Raw genomic sequence first — 20564 nt, 5'->3', positions numbered from 1 at the left:
GTAATTTAATACAAACAAAATAATAAATTGAATTGTAAAATAATAAATAATAAAAAAAATTCAAGAATTAACATTTGAAGTGACATGGCATGACAACAGCAATGTTGGATTGACATGGCATTGAGGTGGCTGTTGACATGGAAAGTGCTGACAACATTTGAGAACGGGTGGCGGGTAATCCTGTCAGCCTACTTTGCCCTTGTTCTTCTCTCTATCTCTCCCTCTATCCATTTCCAATTCCATAAATTTTATTTTGTGGGTCAGAATAGAAAGTAGAAATACTGAGATTGAAATTCCAAAACAAAGTAAGAAACTGAAGCTATTTTGCTTGTGTGGTAATCCCCAATTTCCTCCGTAGCCGAAATGGAAGCCATTTTAAAGCCTCTGTTAAGCTCAACGACCATGATTAAACCACCCAAACCATCCTCTTTTTCTTCTTACACTAGCATTAACAAAGTTCCAGTTTTGCTATCACTTGCTCCTCTTCTCACTGCCACCTCTTTTTCTTTCACTGCAATTCTCTCTGCCCCTTCCCGTTTCACTTCTTCTGGTAAGTCAATTCCAACTCCTTTTTCTGTTTTCTTCTCGTTTGGCTGTAAAATGTTAAGGTTTCAATACGTTTCTTCAAGTTCTGCTTAGGAAAATTTTTGGGTTTATTTCATTCATTTTGTCTGCTAATGGTTCCTTACAATTCTTCTAGTAAGTTAACTCCAACTCCTTTTTTTTTCTTTTCTATATTGGGTTTTTCTCCTTAGGCCTTAAACATTGAGTTTCCTATATGTTTCTTGGACTTTCTGCTGAGAAAATCTTGTGGGTTTCACGTCATCCATGCTGTATGTTTGGATTCTTTAAAATTCTTTTGAAACGTTATTGTTTTTTCCTTTGTTCTTTTTATTCTTGTTTTGGCCCTTTTGATATTTACTATGGTTGAGTTTGTATCTTAAACTTTTTATAAAGGACACCCTTTAAAGTTGTATTTTTCTCCGATGAAAACAAAGTATATTTAATTGAGGATGCTGCCTGGTTAATCTTACTTCTTATGTTAAAGCATTTCTACAGTGTCACTTTGATATTTAGCTTACATGTTTTCTTTTTAACTTCTTTTTCTTCTGAATTGACTCAGTTATATATGCGACCCCGGAGAGCCAATTGACTGAGGGAGTAGACACCAATACAAGAGAATGGGTAATGCAAGGTAAGCTTACCTCAATAATTTCCAGGTCATATATTTGGGCTAAAAGAATTGGTGTCTGTCAGATGGTGTATGATATTAGCATTATGACAGCTTATGTGTCAGAAAACAATAGTTATCATTTTTTACTTAAATTGGACTGGTTCTGTTACTGAATTTGGAATGGGAATCAGTTTGAGCTTGCTCATTTATTATTCTATTTTGTGAATTGAACATATACAGGGAGTGAAGCTGTGGGAATGCTTCCGTGGTTTTATGGTCATTACCACTGCTTTGAAGTAGTCGGTTTTAATGCAAATAAAGTTCTTGATTTTGTAGGTGAGGTTCAAGAGAGCCATTCTGATGGCCAATAGTAATATCATCATTTTGCAAATGCAAAAGGCTCTAGGCCTCCTTCTTATATCGTGATGTTGGAATTTGTGCCTTAACAAAATCCATTAGGAGACAGACTAAGCTAATCAGCTAAAGCTTTAGAGTATGCTATTTCGAACTGACTCTAAGAGCTGATTAGCCCAGGAATCTCAAACCAAAAAACTTGTCAGTTCCAATTTAAATATTTGGATTCACTTATTACATAATCTTTGGCTTTTCTGTTAAACTTTGATTTCTTAACCCTTTCCCTTTATCAAAATTGGGTGAAACTATCTAAATAGCTCAGGCAAGTTTTACTGGCTTAGGATTAATCTGCAACATTTGTCCTTTTAGGGCTACAATGGCATGCTCTCTTGTACATTTTAGCTTTCAACTTGCTATTTCTGTGCCACTTTCTTGTCAGCGACAATCCTGATCCACTATTTTTGAGATGATGGATGCCTTTCATGATTTTGTTTGAGTGTTTGTTGCAAATACTCATAATTTAGTTTGAATACTTGGGTTTTTGTAGCCCAAACAATATTTTTATTTAAAGCATCATATCTCAATTGTTTAGTAATTAACAAATAAAGAGATTGTTGTAGGTAAAATGTTGAACAACTAATAATGAATTGTTTGAGAGTTTGGAAGACTAAACCTTAAAGAATAAGTCAAATTAAAGAAAAAAACCTACTTGATTACCAGAGAAAAATAAATTTCTGATACAACTGAGTGCGTTGATTAGCCTTTTACATCCCCTACCAGAAGCTCCTGCTTATGCCCCTCGATGCGATACAAGTGGCATTCGCACATTGCTGAGTGCTCTAAGCTCTTGGTGTTTTCTGACAGATTTTTATGCTCTAAGGAAGGATGTCGAAACTGCCTCAGAACGTGTTGAGGAGATTATAGCATCGACTGGTCTGCAGCTATTAGAAAAGGAACTTGCAGATTTAGAATCAAAAGCAGCTGATAGCTCCTTTTGGGATGATCGTGCCAAAGCTCAAGAAACTCTTTTGGCACTGACTGATGTCAAAGATAAGATAAATTTGCTCAACGAGTTTAAAACCAAGGTATTGAATTTCTTGTTAAGAAAAATACGGTAATTTGTACCATTCTCTTTCAGCATTATTAGCATGTGCTTGAAGCATAGTATATCACGATGGACTTGACTTTTTTGATTTATGCTTCTAAAGCACTCTGCTTTTAGTTTTTTGTTTATGTTAACTCTGCTTGTCAATGCTTGAACCTTTCTCCAAATTGTTAGGTTTTTCTATTAAAGAAGTCAAAATAATAATACTTTGCCTTTAAAAAAATATAAATAATAAAAATACTTTACCTTTGAGGAGTCTCATTGATGAACTGGTGAAGAATAACATCTACCGAGTTCCCTTATTTATTTTATTTATTTTGAAAGATCTGAATTCCCTTATTATAGGTCTCCCAACTTCCCTATATTTGTTGCTTTGGATCATACGTTTATCTAATATGATCTCTCTTCATAAGGAGACAGTTAAGTAAGGGTTGATGAAATTGAAAATTCCCAGGCATGAAATCAGGATAAGAGAATTTAACATGCTTTCATAGTGAATTATGCATGTGGGATTATTCAATTGAGCACAGAGATATTGGTGTAGGATAGTTGATTGAGTTCAGTGGCTGTAAGAGATTTAATTCAGCAGGGGCCCTTTTTACAAGAAGATGCAAGAGTTGTGTTTGGTCATTCAGAGTGATATTAGGATCCATTTGATGTGATGACTTGTATAGATCCATGATTGTTGAAAATTATGCTTGCCTTTTGAACTAAGAAACTGATTTTGATGAAAATGTGTTATACTCTTGGAAAAATACTACTTCCTTAGTATGCCTTCTTAATATAGTGAGCTATATGTCATTTGTTGGATGCAGGTTGAAGATGCAGAAACTATAGTTAAGCTAACAGAGGAGATGGACGCCATAGATGCTGCACTTCTGGAAGAGGCTGTCAGTGTCATCAAAGAACTCAATAAGGCATTGGACCGATTTGAGTTGACTCAACTTCTTTCTGGTCCCTATGATACGGAAGGTGCGGTCATCTCTATAACTGCTGGTGCTGGAGGCACTGATGCGCAGGTAATAGTGTTTTTTTGTGGGTAAGGCAACATGAATGATTTATGTTTCTTTCTCATCAGATAAAAGAGTGATGTTCTACGTGCAATGTTAGATAGGGTAGTGTAGGATTAGTAAATGGGGGCTGGGCCTCGTTGATATCATGCAAAATTTTTGTGGGCATCCCAACCTAAAAGAAAGAGTTAATTACACACATTTAGTACCTGGAATTTGACAAAATGTACAAATTGGTACTTGAAGAGAAAAATTTACAATTTGCATCCTGAATTTTTAAATCCTGTACCATTTTTACCTAAACTGTAACATCATTAACCCATCCACTGTATGTGGTGTCTAACCAATATTATCATGTCATGCGTACATCACATGGAACCATCAACATCCTTTTCAATGCCAATTAAACAATAAAATGTGTTTTTTTTTTTTTGCATGAATGGTAAAAATTCCTTCCAAGCCCAACCAATTGTTGGATGCAACGTGGCTTCTGTGTGGATTTTCCACAAAATATTTAGCATTTTTTAGTTAACATGTGGTGTATGCCTGACATGATTATATCGGTCGTTAGCCACGTAGGTCAGGGTTGATTGTCTTAGTGTTTGGGTTACATGGTACATTATTTGAAAGTTTGCACTTAAGATACCAACATTTACATTTCACTATATTTCGGGTACTAAATGTATAATTATCTCTAAAATAAATGGGCAAATAGTTGGTAAGGCCTAGCTTAAATATAAGGGCAGAATAAATCTGAAATAAACTAACGCAGGATAACACCACTTAACACTTTTAGAACTAGGAAAGCAAACAAATCGGAAAAAGCGGGACAACAAAAATGAATAAAGAACAAGGGAACAAATAACATTGCCTCTAAGACCATGTTGGGCATCCATCTTAAAACCCATTTGCAATAGATAAATCAGCCTATCTTGAAAGAAGGTGCCAAGAAACTAAACCTAAACTGATGTGGGATACATAATATACTTAATAGATTAGCTGAAGTGAAACTGTATGAAGCAGACTTTAATCATAGGGCTTACAGTTGCTCTAGAACAGGGCATATGTTGAACTTCCCTGGGATGAGAAATTCATATAGTAGTCTAAAGATTTTTCAGATATAAGGGTTTTGTCTAGTTCTTCTACATCTGAGGTCCAAACCACAGGCACATCCCAGACCGTGACGCTGTTGCTCATATTTGAGTGACCTTCTTTTAATTCAAAATCTCATGGCCTCTTTCTCATCCTTATTCAGATTCCCAGCCATCAATGATTATGAGGATTAATTATGGACCCTAAGGCTTTTTTTGGGACGGGTGGGGTGGGGGCTGATGTGCCACTGAGTTCTGTCTCTTCTTTTCTTGTGTAAAAATCTTGATCCTTTCCAGTGCAGGATTGGGCTGACATGCTTCTCAGGATGTACGTGAGATGGGGAGAGAAACAGAAATATAAGACAAAGGTGGTTGAGAAGTCGTTGGGAGAGGAAGCTGGCCTCAAGTCAGCCACGATTGAAGTTGAAGGCCGATATGCTTATGGTTATCTGTCAGGAGAGAAAGGAACACATCGTATAGTACGACAGTCTCCTTTCAATGCCAAAGGTCTTCGTCAGGTAACTTGTTATGTTATCTATATATTGGATTCTATCTATATATGTCAGCTGAAATGACAGAGAACCCTTACCAACGAAGAAAAAAAAAAGATTTCAAGTTCTAGTCTTACTTGTGATTTCTAGAATATTGAGAACGAGTGATCTTCTTGTTATATGGTTAGGGTTTAACTATTTGGTCCATCCAAAATTCTTTTCTTGCTATTTATTAGCTAGGTTAGAGGACTGCTATCCAATAACTAAATGATCTGAATGGCCAACATTCTGTTTTTGCTCCAAAATTCTATAATACGTGGTTAGTTTCCTTGCACCTTTGTTTTCTTATTTGCATTATGTTTCAGCATCTGTAGTGTGAGTAGAGTGATTGGAGCAGTAGGAATATCATGTACATGGTACTTGCAGCCACCAGAAGGTTGTTTTTACATCTTGCATTAAAGAGTTAATACCTACTTGATGGCAGTTCTTTGTGCTTTTCTAACATTTTCAAGAAAAATAGGGTATGAATAATTTGTTAAGTGGAACGAGATTGTGAACCATCTTATTCCCTTCCAATCAGTACAGAGAGACATAATCCTTAAAGCTTATCCACAGTAAACACAATTCAAGTGGTGTCCCCTTGCCCAACCTAACTCCTCTTCCTTTTGATTTTCCTCTCTTTTCTTTGAGAAAAGAATCATCGAGTTCCAGTAACCACACAGAGATATGACCCTCAAAGCCTTCACTGGAGAAATCAGATTGTTTCTGAATGCAGAACATTCCCATTGAACCCTTGCCTCCCTTTAATTGCTTTACCATGATTTTTTCTGAGATGCTATGTAATCACTTGAAAGGGAGGAGAATCATTACTTATCATGAGGGCTCCATAGCTAAACATCACAAGAATGCCCCCATTTTATTTTGGAGACTTGAAGAGCGGCCTGGAAAGGAGTTTTTGACTATAAAGCGTAAGATTTGTGTATCAATTTGAAACAATTGTGCTGCTGGTGATATGTCGAAAATTTAATATCATGCAATGGTAAGGCCAATATGAAAAGCCTTGGTTGAACATTCTTACTTAGTATTAGTTTATGAAAATGTAATCAAGTTAAGTTCTTGCAGCCCTGTGTAATCCTTGGTTATTGTTTATCTACATTTTATAGTTTCTTCTTTATGGTATCAACAACACCATAAGTTAACCTTTTTCTTCTCTACATGAATAACCACACCCCACCACCACCACCCCCCTTCCCTGCATGCGTTTTTTTTTTTTTTCAGTTTTTACTTCTGTTGTCAATTTGACAATTATTTGATTAAGCTTGATTGAAAACCCCACCCTTTCTGCAGTTTTTATTTTAATATCTTTAGGTGCAAGCATCGCTTTCATATTTAGTTCCCAAGTCAAATCTTTGTGCTTTTTCTTTCTCTCATGATGAACTCTGATTATCTTGGGAAGTGTTTCCTCAAAGACAGGAAAAGTTGTAGGTAACATGCTGACAATGCAACATGGCTGTTCTTTGAACTTTGGAATATTGAGTAAAATACATGTAGATTACTAAAAGAGCATTCTATGTAAAATGTAGCTGTAATCTTCCTCTCTGTCATTGTCTGTCCCTATTTATATGTTTAACTATATTAAAGTATATGTTCTAACATGAGGTTATACAGACAAGTTTTGCTGGTGTTGAAGTCATGCCTCTTCTCCCTGAAGAGTCAGTGGATGTTGAACTACCTGAGGAAGACCTTGAAATTACATTTTCAAGGGCAGGAGGGAAAGGAGGTCAGAATGTGAACAAGGTTGAAACTGCTGTTCGGATTACTCACATCCCTACTGGTGTTACTGTTCGCTGCACAGGTCTCCACCTCACTGCTCTTTTAGTTTCAGTTCTTTTGAAGATTTACTGGAAACTTTTATGATACTTTTAAAAGAAATTTTAGTATATGTATTTAGAAAACAAAATTCATTGGGTGGCAATGAGAATCTTTTCTTGGAGAAATACAACAAGGTCATGGCCTTCAATATTCACTGTAATGATATAGTTACCTTTTCTTTACTCGGCTTAGAGTGTGAGAGAGTTCATGTTAGGCTCTAAACAGAGCATACATTTCTTATTTGCATATATGTAAAGTTTTTTACTGTGGGGGAGGATGGGTTGGTTTTAGATTGAAATCATTGGAGACTGAGATGTTAGTGGAGAGGAAGGGTGTATTACAACATGTTCAGGCATTTCTGAAATCTACATACAGATGCATATTAAATTAAGTTTGAAGAATTTATGGTGACCAGAACAGGTAATTAAGTACAGTGAATTTGGTAAGCTTAATCAAAGTTTTGCATAATATCGCAACCATCATTGCCTAACATCGCAACCATCATTGCCATTACAAAGTGCTCTATGTTTTGGTATTCATCCTGTTTGGAGCACCTCCAAGAATTTAATAGTCCAAATAGGATGCTTCTTGGATGTCAAAAGAGGAAGAGAAGAGTTTTTTTAACTTTGAATAATCCCAGCCAGAAAGGGCATGCTATTTCCTTCTTTCCTCCATTTTTTTGTTATTATTTATTTTGCTCTAAACCAGTCATGTGATAGTTTCTTCTTGATTGTTTTTTCCCATATCAATGACCTTTTCTTAGCCATATTGCAGAAGAGAGATCCCAGCTAGCAAACAAGATCAAGGCTCTTAGCCGTTTAAAAGCCAAGTTATTGGTCATAGCTGAGGAGCAACGTGCATCCGAGATTAAGCAAATACGGGGAGATGCAGTGAAGGCGGAGTGGGGACAGCAGATACGTAACTATGTATTCCATCCATACAAACTTGTCAAAGATGTACGTACTGGATTTGAGACATCAGATATTGCATCTGTAATGGATGGAGAATTGGATGCTTTCATCAAAGCTTACCTCAAACACAAATACAGTATGAGTGTGTCTGCAACTACAACAGGGGCTAATTGACATTTAAGTGATTTAAAATTAACTTCTATAATACCCTTTTTGTGTTTATATAGGCTCAGATTCTTTGGATAAAACAGGAACTAGCAAGGTAGCTTATTGTAAACTGGTATTCTCATTGCATTATTACTAATCAGGTACGGCAAACTAAGTGCCATAGCCAGTGTTCCTTCTCTACATAGCTTTAGTTTGGTGAAGAATGAAAAGATAGCAGTTACTGATCTGTGCGCATATGTAAGAGGAGCACTAATTGCAAACCCAGCTGGGTTTTAGGGATTAGATGCTACTGAACCGACTATCTCTCAAGTACATATACATTTGATTTTTTGGAAGAGACAATTGCATTCACAATTATATTGCAACTACAAACATCATCCCAAAGAGATGTAGCAGAAACCAAAAGGAAGACGCCACCAGGACACAGTATCAGGAAAACCATTGGGAAGCAAATATGTGATCCAGATCTTAATACAATAAAATTATTGGCAAAACTCCAAACCGAGTTTGCTCATCTTGAATCCAGGAGACAAAAAGGGAACAGAAAAGATCAAATACTGCCAAAGCTGTCCAGAATTTCACAAGACATTAACAATTTATTCTTCTGCAATAACAGAGATATCGCCCTCCTCAAGCATGTCATAGAATGCTCCCACTTTCCTCTGCTCGTTCCAGTGATGCATCTTCCAAAGCCCACCAGCACACAAGCCAAGTAGATGACAGGGCATATGCACCGTAGAAGGTATTTTCTGACATTGACAGATTCAAGAGGCTGATGCGAGATGTGACCTACAGGCAGATTTACGGGAAAGCTACGTTCTTTGCGGATTCCTCAGCTAAAATGGAGGTGAAGTAGTGTCATAACATGTTCCATCCTTACCGGTGAAAGGAGCTTTGTAGCGTTACTGATTCCAGATGAGTAAAGCTGATAGAAGAGGAAACTTGCTGCCAAATGGAGTTGAGATTTTGCACGTTGTTATTGGCATTTGGCTGTTCTTTTATATTGTTTCTTGATGCTCCCTTTGACATTATGGAGAGACGTATACTTTATCTTTTATCGTTTCTTTCTGGATGTTGCGTTAATTATTTAGTTGGGACTTGGGAGGTGGCCTTTCGCTTCTACCAGTGGCCGTATTTCTCCACCGGAAGGCGTTCTTAGGCAAATGTTTTTTTTGTTTCAGATCAACAATTTGAACTGTGAAGCTTTTGCAGCTACATATTACGTGACTAACTGGCCAATGCAGTGGTGGCTTCACTACTAGATTGGGTGTTTGCACTGCATTCTGAGCAGAACTCGGGGGTGTTTACGGAGGGTTGAATCTTGCATGGGATTTGGGCTTTCGTAGGATTATTTTACAAGTGGTTAGTCAACCTGTAGCTCGGTCATTTCTTTTGATACTCCTCATCCTTGCCATAATTCAAATTTAATAAACCTAATTTATAGCTTCATGGAGAGACCGTAGGAGATTATTACATTATATATTTATCGAGAGAATAATCGATTAATGGTTAATTTAAATTTTATAAGTTCAGATGAGATATTTTTTGCTTTTCATTCTTCATTTGTAAATATTGAGAAAACTTATGATGTATGATAACTTGAGTTTATATTTTCTTTATTTGATTAGAAAATAAAGTTATTATCTCCAAAAAAACGAAATGTAAAGTATAGATAGCAATTTAAGAAACGTAACATGAATTAACCTTGTCAAATTAAAATGGAATTTAGTGAGAGATATATATTTAAAGATTTTATCCCAAGTAAATGTGAAATTAAACAAGAGATAAGGGATAGAGAAATCAAACTTGAAATTTCAAATATTTATAAAGATTAGGCACTGATCGTCCTTTCCCTTGGTTTCTTCTTAACAACAAATTTAATCCACTAATTATATTGATAAACTTATAAATGCATTTTCAAGAGTTAGATATATAATAATCTTTTTACTATTCTCCAAGGCAACCCAAGTCTAGGCCAAGTTAATGCAGTGCCTGACCTCCTTAAATTTATTTTTTAAGAAGCCCAAACATGACAAGTGCACATTTGTAAATAAATTCTATTAGCAAATTAATTTTCCATATAAAATCAATATTTTATGTCATTTCCAATTGTTTACCTTAATATCTTTTTTTAGTGTCCTCTTTTCGTCATTCTTTTATTAAAATAAAAAAGATTTATTGTTTTTTTATACTCTTGAATAGAAGAGATAATTCTTTTGCAAACATTTATTTAAATGTGAAATATCTTAATTAATATTTTCAAAAACAAACCACAAAAAATGCTCTCCTACTAACAATTCACACAATCTGAAACCATTACATATTAAAAGAAAAAAGAAAAAGAAAAAGAGACCATATTTTAGTTTAATGTATCCTTATCAAATTCTTTTACTATTAATTAACTTTTAAAAAATATCTTTTAGAAGGGACTTCACCTTTAGGAAGAGGGTTCTGAACATGACCGGCGTAGGAAGACATTGTGAAAAACGACGGCTGGAGAGTCGTCACTCAGTGTTTGTTGACAACTTGAGTAAGAGGCTTATGTGGATGGCGATTAAGAGAGCGTTTGAGGAATACGGCAGGATCGTCGATGTTTATCTTCTGAGAAGATCCACATAGGATAGAACTAGAGGTGCCAACTTTGCCATCATTGCATATCGAGAGAAGCAGGAAATGGAGATGGCTCTGAAATGGGGGAACCACCAGTGGATTGATGGGAAGTAAATTGTGGTTAGGAGAGCGAAACCATTGAAAAAGAACGCACATGAAGAGAGGAAAGGAAGGATGGCGAAACAGAACACCCCATCGACCTAGAGACAGAGAAAGCTTGATGGAAGGTCTTTCAAGGCGGTGGTAATGGGAGAGAATAGCAAGGACATGAAAGACGATGAGAAAGCAACCGAGAGTTAAAACCACAAAATATAATTCTTTCACAAACATTTATTTAAATGTCAAATATCTTAATTAATATTTTCATAAACAAACCACAAAAAATGTTCCCCTGATACAATTCACACAATCTCAAACCATTACAAATTAAAAGAAAATAAAGCTTATTTTAGTTTAATGTATCATTTTCAAATTCTTTTACTATAAACTTTGAAAAAAGAAAGGAATATTCTGAAAAACATATATATTTTTACTTTGCCAATGAATATAGTTCTTGTACAGTTAAAGGTTAACAATTTCGAACCAAATTAATTAAAAGTATATAAGTTAAAATTGGTATCTTTCTAAGTAGAAATATGGTCCACATATATCACCATATATAAAATAATAAATTTGGACTTATTTATAAAAATAAAAGTTACAACACTGAAATTATAGGACACTAATAAGGTAAAATCCAAGTTGGACCTGGTCTCTAATTCCTCCTACGTGAACAAAAAAGTTTGCTGCGAGTGGGAAGTTTGAACTTTGTTGGAATTAAGCCCTAATTAAAACCCTAAATATAAATAATATGCTCCCTGGCGCAACCTTTTATAGAAGTAAAATAATGAAAATAAAAGTCGGCGAAGCTCGTAAGTCTTTTTTTTTTTTCTTTTTTCTTGATCTCTGTTTAATTTTCTTCCATCCCAAGAGAAAATGAATCCTGGGTCAATAGAAGAAAGAAGCAGCTCATCATGCGCCATTGGAGTTCCTTTATCTGCCGCTACAGCGCCGGGTCTCCCTGCAAACTTGCGAGTGCAAGCCCCTCCCCTTCCAAGGCAGCTCTTCTCCGGAGCCGCAGATAATGCAAATACTGATGATCGTATCCCTAATGACCAACGGTCAAAGGAGAGAGGACTATGGCTAATAGTGACACTACAGTTCATTTTTTTGATGCTACTAATTATTTTCTCTGTTCAGAAATCATTACCGCACAGTCCTAAATTCGGACTATATTCCCTATCCGTTTCTCGTTTCAATATCTCTGGATCTGGTGAAATAACTGCCATTTGGGACGTTGGATTCTTGGCAAGAAACCCTTACAGCGCCTTTTGGCGGGCGCCATCGTATAAACATGCCACTGTCTCAGTTTACTACAAGAATCAGCTCCTCTCGGAGGGCGTGTTCCCAGAAATTCGTCTTCCCGGTAAGAAGACAAAATCTTACACCGCTAACGCTGTCGCATTGGGTAAAAGGATTGATGACAGCCAAGTTGCAGATGCCATTGCAAGGGATTGGTCACAAGGAGTTGTGGCCTTCACTGTGGGATTGTTGAACAAATCAGATGGATCTGAAGGAGATGACGACAAATTGAACGTCACCTGCATGGACATTAAGGTTGCGTTTTCAAATCATTCAAGCAGCCAGGGGACAATGTTGGTTGGGCCGCAAGATGCTCCAAACAATACTGATCAACAAGCTTTTACTCGTTGCTCATCATTAACATAGCTTTATTCTTCACCAATTACTATTCTTCTTCGTATATTATTGTAAGTTTTTTGGCCTCTTGGTCATTTACCTCGGCTGTCTTCTTTCTCATTTTTGGGTACTATATATGTAGTGGTTCAACAGGTTTTTATGGCTTTAATTGTTACTGTATATAATAAAATGCTGCCAGGTTTTTGCTCAGCCAAGAAAATACTGCCAGTTTGATCTTAATAATTAGGGACCATTAGCTATTTGTTATTATTCTATCAAGTTAGATATTTCATTGATCAATCTATTTTTCAATAATATTTTTCATTTTGAGAAAGTGTTTTGAATTATTCTAAAATAATTAAATAAACATTAATTTGCAATATAAAGAAAAATCTTCTTGTGATTTGCAAATTTAAAGCTTCAACTTTTTCAATCAGGTTCAAGAACCCAACCACTTAATGTGTAATAGAGTCGAAAATAGAGTTGGTACCAATATTTTTTATCAAGGTGCGATTGGCCTAACAATCTACTTTTTAAAAATGTTATCATACGGTTATGAGCTTATTCAAAGTACCAATTAATCACGTGTTATCTTTGCTTAACCTTCATTCTTGATTTTTATCATATTTTACCTAATTAAAATTTATTATTTTATCATTTTATTTTTAGTTTTACAAGTGTGATGTGCTTAAGGATATTTCTCAAATCCAGTCATCATATAGAGATACTCTATTACCTTAAAAATTACTCGATAAAAATTGCCTTTTCAAGCTTATCAAATGAATTCCGTCATCGTAATTATTTGTAAGTAAAAACAATATTATCATAAATGCAAACTCTAGCACAAATAAAGACATTTTATTAAGAATATTCTCTGAGCTCTTCTATCATACTGGTGACCTAAAGATATTCTTTCACTTAGGGAATTTCTTAACTGAACTCACCTTCGCAAGCTTTCTCAAAAAAGCCCATTATCAAAGCTATGGTGCATGACGTGTTATAAATTTCAATGTTTATTATAATTTATCATTTTATTAGTTTCTTTTCATTTTATTAATATCTTTTTTATCTTTTAGAGAAATATTCATTTGGATTAAAATTTTGAGATTTAACTCTTAAACCTTCCTATCATATTAGTAGAGTTTTAAATCAAATCCAAAACTGATTCATAATTATGACTCTTCGTATTTCGAGTAAAATTCGATCCTTGACCTATTGCATATAATACATTCTTGTATCTTTATTTGATATTTTTATATTTATACATTTATGTTATATATTTTATTTATGAAATTTATCAATTATGTTATACAGAATATCTATTTATTATGTTAGACCACTAAAATTGGAACCCTCCAATTGTTCTAGTGGAGTCCTCAATTTTAACATGGAATTAGTGATTTCTTACAATTTTACATTAAATGATTGATTATAATTTGATTTAAGTCTTTTACTATTCACTTTTCTATATTTTATATATTATTTAGATATCTATTCATACTTTTCTTATTTTAGATCATCATATTATACTTTATTTATCATGTATTATTATATATATAAGTATATTTTATTTATATAACCTTAAGAAATAAGGTTGTACAAATGCATTTCCTACATTTTCTATTTATTATTATCTTTAATGCATAAATACTTTTTTAAATTTTTTTTACCTTTTTCATTCACCATTTTTACTAGAATATATACATATATATATATATATATATATATATATATATATATATATATATTGTCTCTCAAATATTTTTTCTTATATTTTNTATATATATATATATATATATATATATTGTCTCTGAAATCTTTGTTCTTATATTATTTATTAGTTACATACAAAATATAAACCAAATACTAAATAACTAAATAACTTAATAAAACAAATACAAGCTAACCCAATACACAATGCAAAGAGAAGGCCCATGCCTGTTTCAGCACAATCTCTTCCTTTTTTTTTTCTTAACAGAGAAACTCCTCTCTCTCTTTTTTTTTTTTTTTTTCTAAACAAAGAAACTTTTCTCTTTTTTAGCCTAGGTTTTCTTCTCTCTAGCTAAAAACGTCGCCCGGCCTATTGATAAATTTTTTTCTAGAGATTTTATAGGTGTTATTTAGAATCTTCCATTTAATTACAAATCCCATCAAATTAGTTTGATTTGATTTGATATCATATGATATTTTATTACTATGTATTGAAAAAGTGAAAAAGTTTTTATGTTAATGATTTAATTTTGAAATCTTATTACTTTTCCAATTATAATGAATTTAATCTTTATATTTATATTAAAACATCAATTTAAAGAAAATTGATAATAAAGTTAAAACATCAATTTCATCATTTGGGAAGGTGACAATACCACGTGGTAGATGACATATCTAAAGATATTGTCGAATGGATTTTGTTATTGTTGCCTTGGTTTTTAATCTTTTGTTTGGCAATATGTCTTAAAAGTATTGGTTTAGGGATTTAAAACAAAAATAAAAAATAAAATAACTTATTTGCTAAATAATTCCTAATCTACATTTTAGGGTTCTTAACCATTTGTTAAGACAAAAATGCAATTGAAGTCGTTTTCTGGTTAGATCATTAGGTTCGATTCCTAGAAGCATTGCTAATTGACAACAGCTTAAGCTTATTAATCTTTCGTATAACTAGTTTTTCCAATGAGATTCCCACTAGTTTTAGTGAGCTGCGACACCTTCAATATCTCTGTCATGGTTATAATATTTTAGAAGGGACTTTGCCTTTAGGAAGAGGGCTGGGTACATGACGGGCATAGGAAGACAAGGTGAAAGATGGCAGCCGGAGAGTCTCCACTTAGTGTTTGCTGACAACCTGAGTAAGAGGCTAACGTGGACTGCGATTAAAAGAGCGTTCGAGGAATACGGTAGGGTTGTCGACGTTTATCTTCCGAGAAGATCCACAGAGGATAGAACTAGAGGCGCCAACTTTGCCATTATTACGTATCCAGAGAAGCAGGGAATAGAGAGGGCTCTGAAATGGGGAAACCAACACTGGATTGATGGGAAGCGGGTTGTGGTCAGGTGAGTGAAACCATTGAAAAAGAACGCGAATGAAGAGACGAAAGGAAGGATGGCAAAACAGAACACTCCACCGACCAACAGACAGAGAAAGCTTGATGGAAGGTCTTTGAAAGAGGTGGTAATGGGACAAAATAGTAAGGACAGGAAAGACGATGAGAAAGCGACGGAGAGTTAAAACCACAAAATATAATTCTTTCACAAACATTTATTTAAATGTCAAATATCTTAATTAATATTTTCATAAACAAACCACGAAAAATGTTCCCCTGGTACAATTCACACAATCTCAAACCATTACAAATTAAAAGAAAATAAAGCTTATTTTAGTTTAATGTATCATTTTCAAATCCTTTTACTATTAACTTTGAAAAAATAAAGGAATATTCCGTACAACATATATATTTTTCCTTTGCCAATGAATATAGTTCTTATGCAGTTAAATTTTAACAATTTCGAAACCAAATTAATTAAAAGTGTATAAGTTAAAATTTGTACCTTTCTAAGTAGTAATATGTTCCACATATATCACCATATACAAAATAATAAATTTGGACTTATTTATAAATATAACAGTTACAACACTGAAATTATATGACTCTAATAAGGTAAAATCCAAGTTTCACCTGGTCTCTAATTCCTACTACATTAACAAAAAAGTTTGCTACGAGTAGGAAGTTTCAACTTTGTTGGAATTAAGCCTTAATTGAAACCCTAAATATAAATAATAAGCTCTCCGGTGCAACCTTTTATAGCAGTAAAATTATAAAAATAAAAGTCGGCCAAAATCGTAAGTCTTTTTTTTTTATTTTCTTGATCTCTGTTTAACTCTCTTCCATCCCAAGAGAAAATGAATCATGGGTCAATGGAAGAAAGAAGCAGCTCATCATGCGCCATTGGAGTTCCTTTATCTGCCGCTACAGCGCCGGGTCTCCCTGCTGACGTGCGTGTGCAAGCCCCTCCCCTTCCAAGGCAGCTCTTCTCCGAAACCCGAGTTACTGCGAATACTGATCATCGTATCCCTAATGACCAACGGTCAAAGAAGAGTATATTTTTGCTGGTATTAGCGTCATTAACGACGGTAATAGCATTTCATATATCGGTTAGGACATTATTCCGGCCCAGTCGTCCTAAATTCGGACTATATTCTCTATCCGTTTCTCGTTTCAATATCTCTGGATCAGGTGAAATAACTGCCGATTGGGACGTTGGATTCTTGGCAAGAAACCCTAACGGCGTCCTTTGGTCGACGTATTCGTGTAATCGTGCCCTTGTTTCTGTTTACTACAAGAATCAGCTCCTCTCGGAAGGCGTGTTCCCAGAAATTCGTCTTCCTAGTAAGGAGACAAAATCTTACACCGCTAAGGCTGTCGCATTGGGTAAAAGGATTGATGACAGCCAAGTTGCAGATGACATTGCAAGCGATTGGTCACAAGGAGTTGTGGCGTTCACTGTCAGATTGCTGGACGCATCAGAAGGCTCTGGTATAAACAATGTGAACGTCACCTGCAGCGACATTAAGGTTGCGTTTTCAAATCATTCAAGTAGCCAGGGGACGATGTTGGTTGGGCCGCAAGGTTCTCCAAACAATACTGATCGACAGGCTATTACTCGTTGCTCATCATTAAGATAGCTTTATATATTTTGCGTAAGTTTTTTGCCTTTTTGGTAGTTTTTCAAGGTTTTTATGGCATTTTAAATTGTTACCGCAAGCCAATTTGATCGGACCATTTGATATTTCTTATTATTCTATCGGGTTACATATTTCATTGAGGGACATCCACCTATGCTTATTATTTTAATGAAGGGTCATCTTGGAATTATATTTTTCATTTTGAGAAAGTGCTTATTATTTTGATAATCACTTCTAAAATAATTAAATAAACATTATTTTTGAATATAAAGAATAATCTTTCTACGTTTTTCTAATTTATTAAAGCTTCACCTCTTCAGAAAAGGATAACAAAAATTGTTCAACTTGATATTATATGATATTTTATTATGTATTGAAAAAGTGAAATAAGTTATGTGTTCATGATTTAATTATGAAATCTTGTTATTATTTCACTTATAATGAATTTAATCTTTAAAGAAAACTGGTAATGAAGTTGAAAATTTTGTTTTTTTGTTTTTTTGTTTTTTGAAAAGTAGAAATGACTTTCATTAATAGAATATAGCATATTCTGGCATAGCTTTAGTGTTACTAATAGAGAGAACAAAAGCTTGGATTCCTTAGCAACTAGAGTTGATAATTTTGTATAAAATGCGACAACAAGACATAAATATAATGCAGATATTTAAGCGAGTTTGGGTTTAGATTAATTGTATTTTGTGTCGTAATCGTGTTAAATCCGTTTGAGATCTGTCTAAGATATGATTAGTTAATCATGTACTTGTATAACCTGTAACTTATTTATTATCCATTTGTTAATCATGTTCACGTGTGGTATAAACTCATTTAGACACATTTATTAATTTTTATAAATACTAATATTTTTATGATGATTAAGATTTATTAATTAATATTGACTTTTATTAAATTTGAAAAATATGATTATATTTATAATTTTTGGTTGTAAATTTGAATGGTATAACTATATTACAAAAGGCTTTTGTACTGCCACTTAGAATACCTTTCCATATCAATTTGTTTGTGTTCAAAAACTTTTCCAAGAAAAACTGTGGAAAGGGGCCGGTTTCTATTAAATGAGTCCACTGACTAAGTTCCCAGTAGAAAACTCTATGTCTTAACTCAATTCTCCAATCTCATGTTTCATCCCTCCATTTCCCAAACTCTTTAATCACGCCTTCCTTATTGGCTGTAAAGGCAAATAGTCTTGGAAACACACTTCTGAGGACTATCCCATGGGTCCATTCATCCATCCAAAAGCAAATTTTGCTTACAATATTAGACGTGTGGAAAGAACCTATTAGACGGGCATAACGGGCTTACAATATTCGTCCAAATTGTTGAGCTTTTCCTGTTATGTCCTTGTTTTGGGACCATGCGAGACTTATCACCACCACTCTTTTCAGCAATGAGACCATTTTCCATAGGCCATTTTTTTCCTTACCATATAGCCATATTCATCTATTCACTAATGTTCTATTTTTGAGTTTTAGGTCCACCATACGATGAGGTGACATGATAAGATGAATTAATTCTTTTGATTAGTCTAAAAAGTTATGTTTTATTTTAATCAAGTAACAATTAATATCTTTATATTATAAAAAATAATTTTTAGTATTTTTTATTACCAACTATTTTTTGTGTTAATGTGTATGACATTGTCAAAAAAAAAATTAAGTTAGCATGTTGCTTAGTCAAAGTTACCAGTAGAATTTTAACAACCTTATCGATTGCTTGTGAATTAATTTTTATGTTCATCGAAATTGCTGGAATGTTTTTTTATGTTCTGTTTGTGGCTTGTGAATGGGCCATGGTTTTGCTTGCATTTGTCTTGTTGATGCTTTCTGTTTGCTCTGTGCTGACCACAACTGTAGCTGTGAACTTCTCTCTTTGCTATTTTTCCATTTCTGTTCGGACTGACTCTGGTGGCTTATGTTGTGCCATAAGCTGATGTGTTCAGGGGGCTTGGAAGAAATGGTGTCTGCGCATTGATCCTTGAGGTGGGATTCTCTGGTTGTGATGAATGGCTTGTTGAAGTTGCTGGGCGGTCCTTGTTTGCTCTGTTTAGGGGTCGTATGGTATTGGGGCCTTGGTTAAGCTTAATGATCGTAATATGCTGATGATCTAATGTTTGAGTTGTGGTTCACAGCCATTGATGTGATCTTCCCCATTTGACATATTACTGTTCTGTGATGTTGGATTCTGGTGTTGCGATGTTTCAAAACCGATAATGGAAGCCATGACAGAAGGGAAGAAATGTACAGATTCTGTTTTTTTTTTTTTTGAAAGGCTGAGATTTTATTGCTATAAAAAATCTCCAAATGGAGACTTACAGGGAGCAAGGTCTCAAGTGACTTGCTTGAAAACAAAAAGAATTCCCAGCAGTGAGGATTGGCAGAACTTAGAAAAGATCCTGATGAGCCATCAGACGTCAAACATACCAGAAAAATAACAAAGAGACGATCAAAGCCAATATAGGCTTGCCCCAACTAATCTGGGACACTAAGACTGTATAAATGGAACTCCAGAATTATTGGGGGCAAAATCAGAATAAAGATGGCAGGGTTAAGGAAGGTCAGCATTGTGATTATCAAAGTAGACATTGTGGTTGGCTTCTCTCACCACCCCAGCTTTTGCAAGTCTGTCAGCTTCCATGTTGGCTTCACGCATAATGTGGCAGAACGAGATGCTTGTGATGTTGCGTAAGTAGGCTTTGATTGCATTTGAGATGAATTTCATGCGTCATGGAACTTTGCTGTGATCACTCACTCAGTTTATGGCATTGGTGGAATCGCTTTCCACTTGCAGCTGATGAGTTGTGGCCCATGGGGAAGAGAGGAAGATGTTAAGTTAATACTTGCACGATAATGTACACTTGTCAAGCTTTTGTTATACTTTGCTTCATTGTAGTGGTCATTAGTCATGCATGTTTTCTGCTAATTCCATCTCCTACGTGTATAGCTGCATGAGTTTGTTGTCTTTATGCCATAACACCTGTGTCTATAGTTGTTACAAGTGTTAATCATGCCTACTGCATATTTAACTTGTACTTTAATCTGATCAATGAAGTAGACTCGTAGTTTCTTGTAACCATCGACAGCCTTTCTTTCAAGTTTTGTAAGCCTTTCTGTTTTAGTTCTACAACAGAGTATATTTGACAACTTGTTTTCTGCTATAGACTAGAAATATAACAGAAAAAGTTGATTCTGTTGGCAGACTGAAGGAGGCGTCGCTTTGTCCTGGTGTGATCTGTTGTTGAGGTCGCAGCCATGTGGTTCTGATTGTATGTCTGGTGGTTCTCTATGTTGGAAAATAATGTATTTCATAAGGTTCAAACATCCCACATTGTCAAAATATATA

The 20564-nt window shown here is 34.6% G+C and overlaps 2 protein-coding genes across 2 annotated transcripts; both read left to right on the top strand.

Annotated features, from left to right (window-relative positions):
* Window positions 190–8356, top strand: LOC18599255 (peptide chain release factor PrfB1, chloroplastic). The gene is made up of 7 exons (XM_007029145.2): window positions 190–550; window positions 1124–1195; window positions 2393–2613; window positions 3449–3652; window positions 5037–5252; window positions 6894–7080; window positions 7872–8356. The coding sequence occupies exons 1-7, from the start codon at window positions 364–366 to the stop codon at window positions 8180–8182; spliced, it is 1398 nt and encodes a 465-aa protein (XP_007029207.2). The 5' UTR covers window positions 190–363; the 3' UTR covers window positions 8183–8356.
* On the top strand, window positions 16440–17207 carry LOC108661996. The gene has a single exon (XM_018120999.1). It carries the CDS (start codon window positions 16440–16442, stop codon window positions 17205–17207), a length of 768 nt encoding a protein of 255 aa, XP_017976488.1.

Source organism: Theobroma cacao, chromosome 5 (assembly GCF_000208745.1).
Source record: "Theobroma cacao cultivar B97-61/B2 chromosome 5, Criollo_cocoa_genome_V2, whole genome shotgun sequence".
NCBI lineage: Eukaryota > Viridiplantae > Streptophyta > Magnoliopsida > Malvales > Malvaceae > Theobroma > Theobroma cacao.
This window is presented reverse-complemented; position numbering and strand designations above follow the sequence as displayed.